Source organism: Halichoerus grypus, chromosome 7 (genome assembly GCF_964656455.1).
Source record: "Halichoerus grypus chromosome 7, mHalGry1.hap1.1, whole genome shotgun sequence".
Classification (NCBI taxonomy): Eukaryota; Metazoa; Chordata; class Mammalia; order Carnivora; family Phocidae; genus Halichoerus; species Halichoerus grypus.
Genome location: NC_135718.1, coordinates 50,861,339 through 50,876,898, shown reverse-complemented (window position 1 = coordinate 50,876,898; position 15,560 = coordinate 50,861,339). Strand labels below are relative to the sequence as shown.

The 15,560-nt window shown below is 43.6% G+C and overlaps 2 protein-coding genes across 4 annotated transcripts in view; one reads left to right on the top strand and one right to left on the bottom strand.

Moving 5' to 3' along the window:
- Window positions 1-596: 596 nt before the first annotated feature.
- Window positions 597-3,310, bottom strand: DUSP13A (dual specificity phosphatase 13A). The gene is made up of 3 exons (XM_036095295.2): window positions 3,162-3,310; window positions 2,169-2,386; window positions 597-796 (listed from the first exon to the last, which is right to left on the bottom strand). The coding sequence occupies exons 1-3, from the start codon at window positions 3,308-3,310 to the stop codon at window positions 597-599; spliced, it is 567 nt and encodes a 188-aa protein (XP_035951188.2).
- Window positions 3,311-5,034: 1,724 nt separating this feature from the next.
- The window catches only part of SAMD8 (sterile alpha motif domain containing 8), a 42,081-nt gene continuing 31,555 nt past the window's right edge, over window positions 5,035-15,560 (top strand). The window contains exons 1-2 of one of the 3 annotated variants that reach the window (XM_036095286.2): window positions 5,128-5,237; window positions 8,577-8,669. In XM_036095286.2, the coding sequence (XP_035951179.1) occupies window positions 8,655-8,669 (15 nt within the window). In that variant the 5' untranslated portion in view covers window positions 5,128-5,237; window positions 8,577-8,654. Of the gene's footprint in view, window positions 5,238-8,576; window positions 8,670-15,560 lie in introns of all 3 variants that reach the window. The other 2 variants (XM_036095285.2, XM_036095287.2) reach the window with 2 other exon arrangements.

Genomic DNA, 15,560 nt, shown 5'->3' with positions numbered 1-15,560 from the left:
GAGAAGGAGACGCAGGGCTGACCTGAAAATAACTAAGGCTGGAGTGACAGCTGCAGCTGTAGCTGGGGTCCGGACCCGAGGGGAAGGGACGCAGAGCTGTGGGAAGGCCCAGACAGCCCCCCGGTGTCAGGGCTAGCTGTGCTGCTACCGTGGTGGGGTTCAGGTGAGCCCACACAGGCTTTTAGCCAAGGAAGGGGGACAGGGCCTCAGGACCTGGTAAGAAGGCCTCACCTCTTCCATTTTATGCTTTCCACCTCTTTCCTCCCTGGCCTTTCCATCCTCTCTGTGGTCTGAAGAATATGGATGGGCTGGGGAGGGCGGGTCCTTCTGAAAGTTTGCCTCTGCCAGGCCCTATTGAGGCCCTGGGCTGGTGAGGGAGCCCAGCAGCTTGAGGAGTGGGCCAGGCCCCTTTCAACCCTCACTTCTGGCCACACACAACCCTGACACCCCACCTCTGAGCTGGTCCCATTCCATGTCCCCTGCCAGCCCTCATTGGTCTTCCCTGCCTCATTCCCTGTGCAGCCCTTACCTGACTTCTCACGGCACCCAGCCTTGCCCCTCACCCCTCGTGCCCTGCCCAGCCCTCACCTGGCCCCTCAGTTCCGGCCTGCGCCCCGCAGCCGCTGGTCGAGCTGACAGAGCTGGTGGAGGAAGCCTCGGTTGGGGAAGACCCACCGGTGTTGCCTCACGGTAATCACGGCCTGGCGCAGGGACAGCTGATGGTGCAGCATGAGATAGGCCAGGACCAGCGTGGCGGAGCGGCTCACTCCTACCACACAGTGCACCAGGACCTTGGCTGAGGAAAACATCCTGGTGAAAGACCCTTTCCCACCTGCTGGCCCGCCCAGGGCAGGGGTAGGGACCCACGTGCCTTTCCCTGCTCTGCCATGGGTGTACTCGGTAACCCCGGGCAAACTGTTCAGCCTTTATGGTTCTGTTTCCTGATCTGTCAGATGGGTACACCAACACCTAGTTAGCCTACCCTTGGGATAGGGTCCAAACTCCTTAACGTGGCTTACAAGACCTTCCGTGAGCTGGCCCCTGCGGACCCTACAGCTTCATCTCAGCCTGCCTAACCCTGACCTTCACCCTGAGGAACTCACTTTCAGTTCCTTGAAGCTGTTCGGGGCTCTGGCCTCCAGCCTTAGCACATGCTATTCCAACCACCTGTAAAACTTCTTCTGCTCTTCGTCTAATGTCTATTACTCATCTGTCCGGTTTCAGCTAAGACATGGTTTCCTTGTATAGTCTTTCCTGATCACTCATGGTATCACTTGAATCACAGAGCAGCTCATCCTTTTTGCCTGTGGCCCAGTGAATACTGTTGTAGAGGGTGGGCCCCTCACTCTCCTGGTCCCCTGGATCAAGCACCGTTGCCCTGTTCCTGTTCTCCTAGAGCTCTTCACATTTACCCATTCATTTGAATAGTACTCATGATTATGATTGTCTTTCCATGAAACACATGACAACAAGAGCCATAAGAGCAGGGACTCTGCCTTGTCTAAGTGTGGATTCAGTATCTAGCTCAGCGCCTGGCACAGAAAAGATAATAAACAGCGGGTAAATGAATAGATGACGAACAAATGAATGTCAAAGCGCTCTGGATATTAAAAAGTGCCGTGAGCCATAGTCTTGTCTTTCCTGTCAGGTAGACAAGAAACTGAAGTCCAGAGAGAGACACTGGCTAACCCAGGGGCAGGGAGCAAGGGGCATGACTCTCACCCAGGATGCACACAGAGCAGGGGCTCCAGCTTCCCCAGGCTCCTCTGTTCTACCCTGGGGAGTAGAAGGGTTTTTTGTTGTTGTTGTTTTGTCTTATTTTTCCATTTGAAAATACTTTGGGGTGGAAACCAGACATCTAGGTACTAAATGGCAATTTCTCAAGGCTGAATGATGGAGAGAAAGAACTTTTGCTGTTTGGGAGACTTGGCTTCCAGTCCCGGGACTGCTCCTAACTCATGACATGACTTTGGATTCTAGGCCTCAGTTTCCCTGTCTGTTGAAGCAACAAGGTTGGATAAATTGCTGGAGCACTGAGCAGAGGATTTTTACAAACCTGAAGTCTTTTTAAAAACTAAAGATGGGAGGGCACTGATATTTGAGGGGAAACTGGACATCACCCCCCATGAGTGAGCAGGATGGGATATGGGTTCAGACCCAAGTCCTACCCCCAGGTGTGCTGAGGGCACGGTGGATGAAGTCGGCTGCGGAGGAGAAGTAGGCACTGATGTCGAAACTGGGGAGGTCGTGGGCTGGTACCCCCAGGTAGCTCACACTGCTGCCGTAGAAATCAGGGCCACCCTGACAGTAGAGTCCCCCGTGGGCTGCGTTCAGCACGTGGGTGATGCCCAGCTTCCATAGCTCAAAGCGGTTATTTGCCGTGGCCCTAGGAAGGGGAAGAATAGAGCTGGGTGCTGGCTGAGCCATGGGGTCCAGGAAGGAGGTTTTGCCTGGCCCCCTGCTTCAGAGGGACAGAGCCATAAAGGTCCAAAGGGAGCCACAAGGAACCCAGTAAGCTTGAGCCCCACCCTCAGAGGTTTCTGGTAGAAGAGTTGGTGGTATAGGGAGTTATCTTTAGAGCCTCTTCGCTTCCTGAGGCCATCTGCTCCTGCCTTGGCCAAGACAGGAAGGAAAGAATTGCTTCAGTCCTGGAATCCAGCTGCCCCTCCTTTCCTGCCCCATGCCTTCCCACCCACATCTGGCCTCTCCTGGCCACTACCTCATACCTGTTTCTAATTTGCTAATGTGTAATGGGTGACACCTTCCCTGATTCACCTCTCTCACCCATTCTGTGTCCAGAGGAGGGAGGCTGGGACCAGGAAGGGGAGCTCTCTGTCCATCCCATGTCATACCTGAAAGCACCATTCCCCAGGCCTCTGTCCCCGAGACTCGCCAATTGTCCTGGATATATCAGAATGACTTCAGGATCTTCTGGGAGTTCCAATCATCCAGGCAGGCAAAAGCCCTGCTCCCCCTGGTGGTCACACCTGATCACTGCTCTGTCCCCAGCACACTGGGGTCCTGGAGCAAGTCCCTGGCCTGGGATGTGCAGAGCAGAACTATTCCTCCTTGTTCCACCCGGCTCCCACCTCTGGTAAAGAGCTCAAGAACTGTCTCTCCTTGTCCCCTTCCCCACACCCCTTCGACCAGCTACCACTCACGCATCTCCTATGTAAAGGTTGGGCCAAACTTCATCCACGTGGCTGCAAGAAATCTTCCCTGCCCTCAGGAGCTCCTCCAGTTCCAGAACACTGGGGCAAGGCTTGGCTTCGGCATCTCCCCTCAGCTCTGGGACCGAGGCTTCAGCCATGGGCCAGCCCACCCACCGCTCTGTCTCTGCAGTCACTCCTCTCTGTCTCTCCAGTGTCATTTCTCCTTCCCGGAGATTGGCAGGAACAGGTGGGACAGAGGCAAGTGACTCAGCAAGTCACAGAGGCCTCCAGAAAGAACAGGACATTTTTTCCCCAAGTCACCCCCCTAACCCCAAACTCCGTGACAACATGGAATCAGTCATATCTCTGCAAGTCACTTTACATTTCTACCTCAGTTTCTTCAACTGTAAAGTAAGGATAATTACACCTACCTGAAAGAATTATGAGGATTAAATGAAACAAAGGATATTCTGTGTTTAACACATAGTAGATGCCTAAGAAACATTTGTTGAACTAATAGGCTTAGGGCCCTGAATAAGGCTATTTAGTTCTGAGGACTGAGTTAAAGTGGAGATCCAGGGTGGAGCGGGGGGTGGTTGGTTTCAACAATGAATGATTAAAAAAAAAAAGCTCTGCAGGTCTGGGTGGGCCACAAACTGGGTGGGAACCATATGGCTGCTGAGTGAGCCTGCGGATTATGCAGCTCAGGGGGGAAGTTTCCTGCATTGTAGAGTCAGAGAAATATGGAGAGGAGGCATGGAGGATTTCATCTAAAGGATGCTCACGGGGTTTGTGGGGGAAGGTTTGAACAATGGTTCTATAATTAAAATAGCTGATTTCTCAAAAGAGAAGGCTGAAATGGGCCATGTATATCAAAGTGGGGAGAAGGGAAGTGAATGTTGCCCTAGACCTTCTGAAGAGCCAAAGGGACTGTCATCAGAAAGATTTTTGGGGTGGAGATTCCCCTGCTTACAAGGGCTTTTGCCCCCACAACAGAAACTGAGAAAGGTCTATATCTGTCCTTCTGTCAGAGCCAGTTACCTGCAGAAGAGGTAAGATGACTTGCCCACTCTCAGGTGACTTCATGAAGGCCCTGATGGGATGGAAGGAGTATGAGCTGCAGTGGGAAGGCTCCCAGCTGCCCCTGGTCTTGAGTCCAGCTTGAGGGTAAGGGCTACACCAGGGGATCCGGTGGGAAAAGTATGCACTCATGTCCACTCTAGAACCTGTCTCCACCCCATCAGAGCCATTGAAGTCTGCCCTGCACTTGACGAGGAAGACAGTCAAGGAGGATTTGGAGCCCAGGTTGCAGGTGGTTTGGGATTTGGCTTATGCCAATTCTAGGCCTGGGTTGGGGACTTTCCGATAATAGAGAGGAGCAGATTCTGAAGTTAGACAGATTTAAGTAGGAATACTGGCTTTAGGACATATTAACTGCGGTACCTCAAGCAGGTTACCTGGCCTTTCTGTGTTGTAATACCCTGCAAAGTTGGCACAAAGATTAAGTGAGATATTTATATAGCATTTGGAATAAGGACTGTCAGAGAGTAAAGGGGCAATAAATGGTAATAATGATCATTGGATGCTGGCTCTTGCGGAGGAGCTGGCTCCCTCCAAAGGAATTTGGTAACCTCTTCTTGCTCCCATACCTCATCTACTAATCTCAGGCCCCCGGCCATCTTCACCAGCCCCTCTTTTTCTCCCACTTTGGCTCTGGGGCTGACGCATGCGCTCTCGGGTTTCCTCGCTGCGGTTTTCCTTCCCCCGCCCATCTTGAATCCCGCGACCCTTCCGGTTTGGGCCCCGCCCCCGCCGGTATGGCTCCGCCTCACGCCCATGGGGCCCCTCCTCCCGAAGCAGTTCCGGTTCGGATTCCAGTGGCTGCGGGAGCCGCAGAGACTAGCCGAAGCGATGCCTGCGCGCAGCCGCCACCGCCCCCGCCTCCACTCCGGCTCGCCTCCCCGGCCTCCGCCTCCGCCGCTCGAGGCGCTTCGCGCTGGCCAGGCCCGAAGGGCCGGTGATTGCGACGGCGGTTCGGACGCCGACTCGGAGGTGGGTCGGGGAAGCCCGACTCGGACCGCGGAGGTGAGCGGCATCAGTGCCTGACGAGAGGGGAGTTTGGGGAGCGCCCGCAGCCGGGGATGAGTTGGGAGTCAGGGGCGGAGCCGGGCTGCCTAGGACTGGGATCCGGAGGGGCCGCAGGAGACGGTTGAGGGAGCCGGGAGAGTCTGCTCTAGAATGGAATCTGGGAAATGGAGGCTGTTGAGCCGAGGGCCTGAGGGGGGTGACGATGGCTGGAGGCTGAGGGGCGAGGGTAGTGGGAGACCTGAGGGAGAGGAGGCTTTGAAGAGGCAAGGGTTTGGAGGGTATTGGAAGCCGAGTAGTGAGGGAAGCACATGCAAGGGGTTCCGCGGGAATGAGGGGCCGGAGGAAGGGATGCTCTGGGATTTGGAGGTGGGGGCGAGGGATCGGAGCAGCCAGGACCACGGTCGGTACTATGGCCTGGCGAGAGAGACGGGACCGGGTTGTGACGGACGAGGTAGCTGACCGAAGGTGGGGGGCGGGGGGAGGTTTGCTAATTAGGAGAAGGATTTAGGTTTGATTGGAAGAGGGAGGGGCTGTCTGTTAGGAAGTCATCTGACCTGGAGGGCCAGAAAAAGAGAAATGGGGTCAAGAAAGAAAAGGAGCCCTTGGGGATCTAATTCAAGGCTTTGGCATTTTCACAGGTGTCTTTGAAAGCGCCGAAGATCACTAGGGTAATATGCTTGGATTGTGGGGCTTTCTCGTTTGTGGACAGTGGATCCTTTTAAGAATCTGGGACGGTGTTGAACACTGATTTGCCGCAACGGCTTGGGGAAAGTAGTAAAAAGGAAGTGATGTTTGGAAAAGATAGTGAAAGGAGTGATTCTGACAATAAAGATATCATTTGGGTTTCTTCTAACAGTAATAGTGTGGGTTTTTTCTTTGTATTTTTTTTTCTTAAATTAAAGTTTATTTTAGATACCAGACAAGTTTAGATCTTTAAGAAAAAAGATTTAATACGTTACCTTTAAATTTAAAAAAGCAGAACAAGAATTTGGACACTTAGGTTTTACAGATACTCCGTATTGACTGGTTACACTTTGACAACTTGAGTTGACACATACATTTACTACAGGGTAAAAATATGGTCAGTGCAGGTGTCTGGTTAAAAGAGTTTATAAAACTACAGTTGAACCTTGAATAACAGGGGTTTAGAAGCATGCAGTCATAATCCCCTATACCTTTTGACTCTCCAAAAACTTAGCTAATAGCCTGTTGACCAGGAGCCTTACTGATAACATAAACAGTTAACGCATTTTATAAGTTATGTGTATTATGTATTATATTCTTATAATAAAGTAACCTAGAGCAAAGAAAATGTTAAGAAAATCATATGGGAGAGAAAATAAATTTACAGGACTGTACTGTATTTATTTTTAAAAAATCTGCATATACGTGAACCCGTAAAATTCAAACCCTGTTGTTCAAAGGTCAGCTGTATATGTGAAATCACCACAGTCCAGGTATACCAGCTCTTTCTCTCACTCATAACTCCAGGATTGGGGTCTCTTGAAAATTGAAGGGGTACTTTTGACAAGTTTGCAGGACCAATATTAATGCAATTTTGCATATATTGTATGAATAATTTTTTTTTTTTTAAGATTTTATTTATTTATTTGACAGAGAGAGACACAGCGAGAGAGGGAACACAAGCAAGGGGAGTGCGAGAGGGAGAAGCAGGCTTCCCGCTGAGCAGGGAGCCCGATGCGGGACTCGATCCCAGGACCCTGGGATCATGGCCTGAGCTGAAGGCAGACGCTTAACGACTGAGCCACCCAGGCGCCCCTGAATAATATTTTTAATAGAGTGATCTAGAAAAATAAGAATAGAGGGTGCTTGTAGTAGGCAGTAAACAGAACTGGGGTAGGTGGGTACCATAGATACCTTTTATAGAAGACATAGTACCAAAACAATAATTGTGCCAAAAAAATGATTGCAATACTTACATTCACTTTAGTAGAAATAAGTTAGTTTCCTTTTGTAATTGTTAAATTATAACATGGCTTCAGGAAGTCTTTAGCTATGTTTCATAAGATTACTTTTACAACTTTTTATTTGGTTGTACATTTTGCAAATTCGTTGGCCATTTCAAAACAAACTTTTAATCAAGTGTTTCTTCTCTAAACGGGTATCTACTGTTTAATCTTCATGCAGTGAAAATGTACTGATTGCAAAATCTTTTAAATATTAGTTTATGTGTATAGACTGTGTCATATCTTCAGTGGACTAGTAATTATTTCTTCAAAGGAGAGATAAATTCTCTTTAACTGTTGTCAAAAGATTAACTCCCTTTTCTCTAATTTAATACAAATGATCTTTAGTTGGAAGTTACATAGTATTACTGTTGTTTATGTTTCTGCTTAACCGACACCAGACTGAGATTCTCTAAAGACCATGTCTTCATACTTAGCTCTAAATAAAAGTCTCAGCATTTAAAAATTTATGGAATTGAACTGAAATAGAACTCTCTATTAAGGTTACATCTTAATATTACTATGAAATTAAGTAAACCATTAAATGGAGTTGTACAATTAATATATTAGCATGCCTAATAGTTATTTTTGTTTCCCTTTGACAGTTCTCACACTTAGTTGTAAAGAAAATCAGTTTTGTGCTTGAGCAGTTTCCCTAAGACAAGAAGAAGCCATCATGACCACAATGGCAGAATGTGCAGATATATTTAGATAAATCAGTTTTGATTTCAGTAGTACTCTCCATTCTGTAAAGACTCTAATTCACATTGCACAACTACTTGTAAACATTCTTATTTTGTTAACCACTAAATCTTCACTGCTTTTTCAAAACTTTGCCATAGCTGATTTAGAGACATTTTCGTGGCTTTTTTGAGAATTGAAGTTTGAACATTGTTTTTGAGAAGTTGTTGTATCACAGATGTTCTAATGAATATTACTGTTATTTTGTCTTATAAGAATGACCATATTAATTAGATATTCTTTGAAAATTCTTTTTTTTTTTTTTTAAATGTATCCACTTCCACTTTTATTTTTTTTTATTTTTTATTTTTTATTTTTTTTTTTTTTTAAAGATTTTATTTATTTATTTGACAGAGAGACAGCTAGAGAGGGAACACAAGCAGGGGGAGTGGGAGAGGGAGAAGCAGGCTTCCCGCTGAGCAGGGAGCCTGATGCGGGGCTCGATCCCAGGACCCTGGGATCATGACCTGAGCCGAAGGCAGACGCTTAACGACTGAGCCACCCAGGCGCCCCTCTTTGAAAATTCTTACCTCCAGGCCTGATGGATATGAAGTTAATAGTAGTGTGAATCTAACATGGCCATTAATCATGACAGTGATTCTTACTTTAGGTCTTACTGTCCTCTTAGCTTTGAGAAGTCCAGAAGTTAACAAAAATTGGAGAGCATGAACCAGACTCGCTTGGAGATCAATTCAGTGTTTACGTGATGCTTCTGTCACTGGTTCGTAATTTGTTATATGAGTATGGGATATGGATTTGTGACAGACTTGTGGTATCAATATTCCTCCCCCCATATATACAGCACCATCATCACTGGATCTTAAGCCTGACCCCTTCTAGCTGACTCTAGACTTCATGCCTCCGTATTGAAATGTTCTGTTACTTCACTACACACTGAGTCCTCCCAGTAATAAAATCACTTCAGTACAGAATGTAACATGAGTTTATCTTTGCTCTTGCTTAGGACAGTAGAAACTGGGAAAACTTGTTTACAATAGTTTAATTGTTAACAATAGTTTAATCACAGTGTTTCACAGAACAGTTTTTTATCCTATGTACCTCAAAGGGGTGTTGTGAAGGCAGTGACCTATATTTATATTTGTCTCAAATTTTTATAGTAGGTTTAATTAAGCATTTGAATTGTGGCAGTGGTCAAGAGAGGTACTAACGTATCTATTCTCTTGACCCTTTGTTCTCTTAAAATTCTTGACAGCTAAGACATTCTAGTAGGAGATGAGAACCATGAATTCTACTAATTTCGGGTCTTCTTATAAGTGAAACTGTATCACTGAGTTATTGGAAATGCCTGCAAATTAGTGGTAGTTTGAGACTAAATTAAATCGATGTCAGTTTCATCAATATAATATTGTCATAAAAGTCAAAGATTGCCAGAACCATACTTTAAATTTGGGGCCCAAGTCTGGTATATTTTCGCAATATTGTAATAGATTTTGAAATCTTGAGCCAGTTTCTCCTTTTCCATTATGTTGATTTGATTTGGAGGTGTAGCATATTTAAAAATAAAGATTTTACTAATCAATATGTCAAACCACTAGCCTTTCTAAATATCATTTTAGTGATTAGAATAAGAACTAGAATTTTATATGCTTCTTTGCTGGTGTATTTCTTTGTACTGGCATACAGCCAGATCAAGAACCCTTCATCAAATTTACTACTAAATTTTCATCATTGTGTAAAGACTTTTACTGTAACTGAGGATTTAAACTGGGCAGTGTTATCTATTAGATTCTTACTCGTTGAGCTGAGACGGTTTTGGATGTGATAATAGAATTAGGTGCAACCTGCTAGTGGGAGTCTTAGTCTAAAGGCAAGTTGGAGCCAGAAAAAGTTTGTGTTCTTTGGTATACATGACAACTTTTTTTTTTTTTTAATAGCATAGTAAGAGTGCATGGTCCAGGCAGCAAAAAATATCTGAGAACTGAAGTACAGCCTTTCTTCAAATGTGCTGCCCCAAACTCTACTGCTTAAAAGTGGAACATAACAAAACAGTAGAGAATCACTGCTAGAGTTTCAAAAATTGATGGTAGAAATTGGTTCAGGGTCTTTGTAACTGTCTTGTAATTATAGAAGATTTCATAGATGTTTTGGAAACAATGCTCTGTGCTTATTAAGAAAAAGTAAACTATTTTTAGATAAATATAAAGAGACAATAATAGTTTTATGTTTGCTCAATGAAAAAATTTTAATTTAGAATTAAAGAAAATAAAGATGAGATTAGAAAAAAAAGCTTCATAGTCCTAAATACTACAAACTGCAGAGTTAAATGCCCAAAGTAAACATTGTAGTTTAGGCTTTTTACTTTCATAGAAATTAATTTTATGCTCTGGTTTATGGATCTGCAGACTGGTATGATTTGTCTCTGTTGTGTGCATTATAATTAAGCTTTATTAGGTAAAATTAGACTTAAGCTTATTTTAGTGTGAGTTCAATTATAATGTATAATTGCCTGAAGGGGAATATATTTTTTAAAAATCTCTTCCCCCTTTTTTTCTCTTGAGATGTGGATATTATTTTTTAGGTTTTATACATCACTTGAAAATTATAATTTTTAAAATTTTTACTGAAGGGGGGGCACCTGGGTGGCTCAGTTGGTTGGATGACTGCCTTCAGCTTGGGTCATGATCCCAGGGTACTGAGATCGAGCCCCGCATTGGGCTCCCTCCTCAGCAGGGGAGTCTGCTTCTCCCACTCCCCCTGCTCGTGTTCTCCCTCTCGTTCACTCTCTCTCTCAAATAAATAAATAAAAAGAGTTGGACACTTAAAAATAAAATTTTACTGTAGGGGTGCCTGGGTCACTCAGTTGGTTAAGCATCTGACTTCAGCTCTCATCATGGATTGGGCCCCACTTTGGGCTCCATGCTCATAGCAAGGAGTCTGCTTGTCCCTCTGCCCCTCCCCAGGCTTGTGCTCTCTCCCACCCCCCCAAATAAATAAAATCTTTAAAAAAATAAAAAATAAATAAAAATTTTACTGTATACCAAATCAGTAATAACTTTCAAAAATAAGACATTTTATATTTATAAATCAAGTTTCATCAGTTGTTCTAAATTCCTTTAGGGGCATTTTAATGTATGATTTTTAAGACGGTGTATGTTTTTTAAAGAAGATAATTGCTTCAGGCTGTACTCTAGTATTTTATTTTATTTTATTTTTAAAGATTTTATTTATTTATTTGACAGAGAGAGAGAAAGCGAGAGAGGGAACACAAGCAGGGAGAGTGGGAAAGGGAGGAGCAGGCTTCCCACCGAGCAGGGAGCCCGATGCGGGGCTCGATCCCAGGACCCTGGGATCATGACCTGAGCCGAAGGCAGTCGCTTAGCCGACTGAGCCACCCAGGCGCCCCTGTACTCTAGTATTTTAGAGTACACATGATAAGTGAAACCACAAGGAAAATCCAGCATATTTAAAACCACTGTCACTATATGAACCTAGGCATTGTTTCTATAAGACACACAGAAAGTAAAGTTTTCATTTTACTGATATATCCTTTGTGGGTTTTTTTGTTTTTTTGTTTTTTTTAAAGATTTTATTTATTTATTTGACAGAGAGAGACACAGCGAGAGAGGGAACACAAGCGGGGGGAGTGGGAGAGGGAGAAGCAGGCTCCCTGCTAAGCAGGGAGCCCGATGTGGGGCTCGATCCCAGGACCCTGGGATCATGACCTGAGCCGAAGGCAGACGCTTAACGACTGAGCCACCCAGGCGCCCCTGTTTTGTTTGTTTTTTAGATTTATTTATTTATTTATTTTAGAGCACACAGAGGGAGGGGCAGAGGGAGAGGGAGAGAATCTCAAGCAGACTCCTTAACTGAGCACAGAGCGCAGGAGGGACTCAATCCCACAGCCCTGAGATCGCGACCAGAGCCGAAATTAAGAGTTGAACACTTAACCAACTGAGCCACCTGCGTGCTCCTGTTGATACATCCTTTGTATTCTAAAGATTGCATAATGATAAATTAGAAACACATAACCAAATTATGTGTTTGCATAATTAAAACCAGCAGGATAGTTTGTGTCTTTCCAGTTATTAGTACCTGTCACTTGAGGAAATTTTCCCAATTTCTTCCCAAATTGTTAAAGTATAGAATACTTATTTTTTTTTAAGATTTTATTTATTTGTTAGAGCACAAGCAGGGGGAGCTGCAGGCAGAGGGAGAACCAGGTTCCCCGCTGAGCAAGAAGCCTGATATGGGCTCGATCCCAGGACCCCGGGATCATGACCTAAGTCAAAGGCAGATGCTTAACCGGCTGAGCCACCCAAGCGTCCCTCAGATTTTTTTTTTTTTTTTAAAGATTTTATTTATTTATTTGAGAGAGAGAGAATGAGAGAGAGCACATGAGAGGGGGGAGGGTCAGAGGGAGAAGCAGACTCCCTGCAGAGCAGGGAGCCCGATGCGGGACTCAATCCAGGGACTCCAGGATCATGACCTGAGCCAAAGGCAGTCGCTCAACCAACTGAGCCACCCAGGCGCCCCTCCTCAGATTTTATTTTTAAGTAATCTCTACACCCAATGTGGGGCTCAAACCTACAGCCCCGAGATCAAGAGTCACATGCTCCACTGACAGAACCAGCCAGGCACCCCTAGAAGTACTTTTAGATACCAACAATAATCAGTTGCATCAACCGATAACATTTTTTTAGAGGTTGTTGTGCTCTTGTTGAAATATTTTTATTAAGTTAAACTTGGTATTAAATAAGTCTTTATATGAGGAACTCCTGTTGAGTTGAATTCTACTCTGATTAACTGGAATCACTGTTGTTATTTTGGTTTTTTGTTTATGTTATTTTATTACACTGTTGATTCCCTAAAAGGTAATTCCACCTTGAGCAAAACCTTTATAAGACTTTACAATTGTTTTCAAATACTCAAAATTATTTCATATTAACCCAAAGATTTCAAAAGTTAAGAGTGGGTTTGACTATTAATTATAGATGACTATCCTAATGATTTAATTTCAGGCCTAGGGCAACACTAGCAGAAAGAGGAGTTGATGAGGATGACAATACTAGCTTACATTTACTGAGCAGTTTGTATTTGCCAAGCATTATTATAAGTGCATTACATGTATTATTCCAGGTAATCTTAACAAGGCTGTGGAGCAAGAACTAATATTCTCTTCATTCTCTTCCAGAGCCAGCATTCTTAACTACTATGCTTTCTGGGTTTTATATCAAATTCTGTTGCAGAATAGCTGTCTGAAATTTATTTAACTTTCAAGCCTTTATTGTTTCTGAAGAATTATACTAGATCTTTCAGATCATTCCTAATTCTACCATTTTAAGAATTCTGTCATCCTGATTTACAAAACATTATATGTTTAATGTTTCTAATTAGTTTCTGTTTGTAATCTCTTGGTCTCAAAGTATAAAAGTTAAGTCATTTTCTAAAGTCATACTGTTAATGGGTAATGGAGCTGGATATATAATCAGATGTTCTTTTGGAATTCTTGGTCTTGTTAGTTGCCTCAGTATTTCTTACCTTTTATTTAGTGTGTATATGTATACATGGGTTAATAGTTGAATTTAATTGATTTTTTAAATTTTCTATTCATATCTATTTGTGTGATGTGCTTCAAACAGTTGAGAAGTAATATTGTTTTCATTTTCTTTTTTTTTTTTAAGATTTTATTTACCTATTTGAGAGAGTGAGCGAGAGAGAAAGAGAGAGAGTGCACTAGCAGGGAGAGGAGCAGAGGGAGAGGGAGAAGCAGACTCCCAGCTGAACAGGGAGCCCAATGCGGGGCTCAATCCTGGAACTCCGGGATCATGACCCAAGCCTAAGGCAGACGCCCACCTGCCTGAGCCACCCAAGCACCCCTTGTTGTCATTTTCTTGAGTCTTTTCCCTTTGGATATCAAGTATTACATGCTCATTGTATAAAATTCAGGAATTTTAGAAATATTTAAGGTAGAGAGTGAAAGAGTTCACTGGAGGAGTAACTATTAATAGTTGGACATTTTACTTATTTAAAGATATATGCATAGGCTACATGTACTATTTTTTAGGACATTTTGCTCCTTTAAAAGTTTTTTCAACTTTAATTTTGAAATAATTAGATTCACAGGAAGTTGTGTAGATAGTACAGAGAGATCCCACTTACCCTTCACTCAAGTTACCTCACTAGTTATATCTTACATAGTTATCGTACAGTATCAAGACCATTCAAAATGTGTGTATAGTTGTGTGTCATTTTATCATGAGTAGATTTGTTTAACCATTGTACCAATCAAGATATAGAGGGGCGCCTGGCTGGCTCGTTGGAAGAGCATGTACCTCTTGATCTCCAGGTTGTGAGTTCGAGTCCCACGTCAGGTGTAGAGATTACTTAAATAAATAAATTTTAAAACTTAAAAAGCCTAAAAATTTTTTTAAAAACATATAGAATTATTCCATCACTATAAAGATCTCCCTTGGGTTAACCTCCACACCCCTGATACATACTCTTCCTAACTTCTGGCAACCTCTAATCTGTTTTCTACCTATATAATTTTATCATTTGAGGATATTATAAAGGGAATCATACTGTATGTGACAATTTGAGATTGACTTTTTTCACTTAGCACAATGCCCTTGAGTCCCATCGATTGTGTGTATCCATGGTTTATTAATTTTTATTGCTGAGTAGTATTCCATGGTATGGATGTGCCACAGTTCCACAGTTTAACTGTTTACATATTGTGAGATATTTTGTTTTTATACACATTTCAGCTATGACAAGTAATGAAGCTAGGGACATTTGTATACAGGTTTTGTGTGAACCTTAGTTTTCATTTCTCTGGGATAAATGCCCAGGAGTAGGAGTACAGTTGCTAGGCTGTATGGTAAGTGTATGCTCAGTTTTTAAAGAAATTGCCAAACTATCATCCAGCATGGCTGTACAATTTTACTTTCCCCCAGCAGTGTGTAAGAGGTCCAGTTTCTCTGCGTCCTTGATAGCATTCCATATTGGCCCAGTTTATTTTAGCAGTTCAACAGGTGTGTAGTGATACCTCACCATGGTCTTAATTTGCATTTCCCTAGCAGCTAATGATGCTGAACATCTTTTCATGTACTTCTCTGCCATTCATATATCCTATTTATTTTTTTAAAAGATTTTATTTATTTGTCAGATACACAGGTGCGCGAGTGCACACAAGCAGGGGGAGTGACAGACAGAGGGAGAGGGAGAAGCAGGCTCCCCGATGAGCAGGGAGCCTGACGCAGGAGTCGATCCCAGGACCCTGTGATCATGACCTGAGCCGCAGGCAGACTCTTAACCGACTGAGCCACCCAGGTGTACCTCATATATCTTCTTGGATGACAAGCCTATTTATATGTCTTTTGCCCATTTTTTCATTGGATTTTTGGTTTTTTTACTGTTGAATTTTGGGAATTCTTTATATGTTCTAGATATGGGTCCTTTCTCAGGTCTGTGGTTTGTCCAGGAGTAATAGGGAAAAGTATGTCTACTCCATCTTCCCACAAGCAGAAGTCTACATATGCTGTTTTGTTTGTTTTTTTTTTTAAAGATTTTATTTACTTATTTGACAGGGACACAGTGAGAGAGGGAACACAAGCAGGGGGAATGGGAGAGGGAGAAGCAGGCTCCCTGC

Excerpts from the sequence above, each read along its gene's own strand:
- DUSP13A (XM_036095295.2), bottom strand. The coding sequence starts at position 3,310 with ATGGCTGAAGCCTCGGTCCCAGAGCTGAGGGGAGATGCCGAAGCCAAG. Across the intron at positions 2,387-3,161 it reads AACCTTTACATAGGAGATGC|GGCCACGGCAAATAACCGCT; the intron begins GTGAGTGGTAGC and ends TCCCCTTCCTAG. Across the intron at positions 797-2,168 it reads TGCCCTCAGCACACCTGGGG|CCAAGGTCCTGGTGCACTGT; the intron begins GTAGGACTTGGG and ends TGTTTTCCTCAG.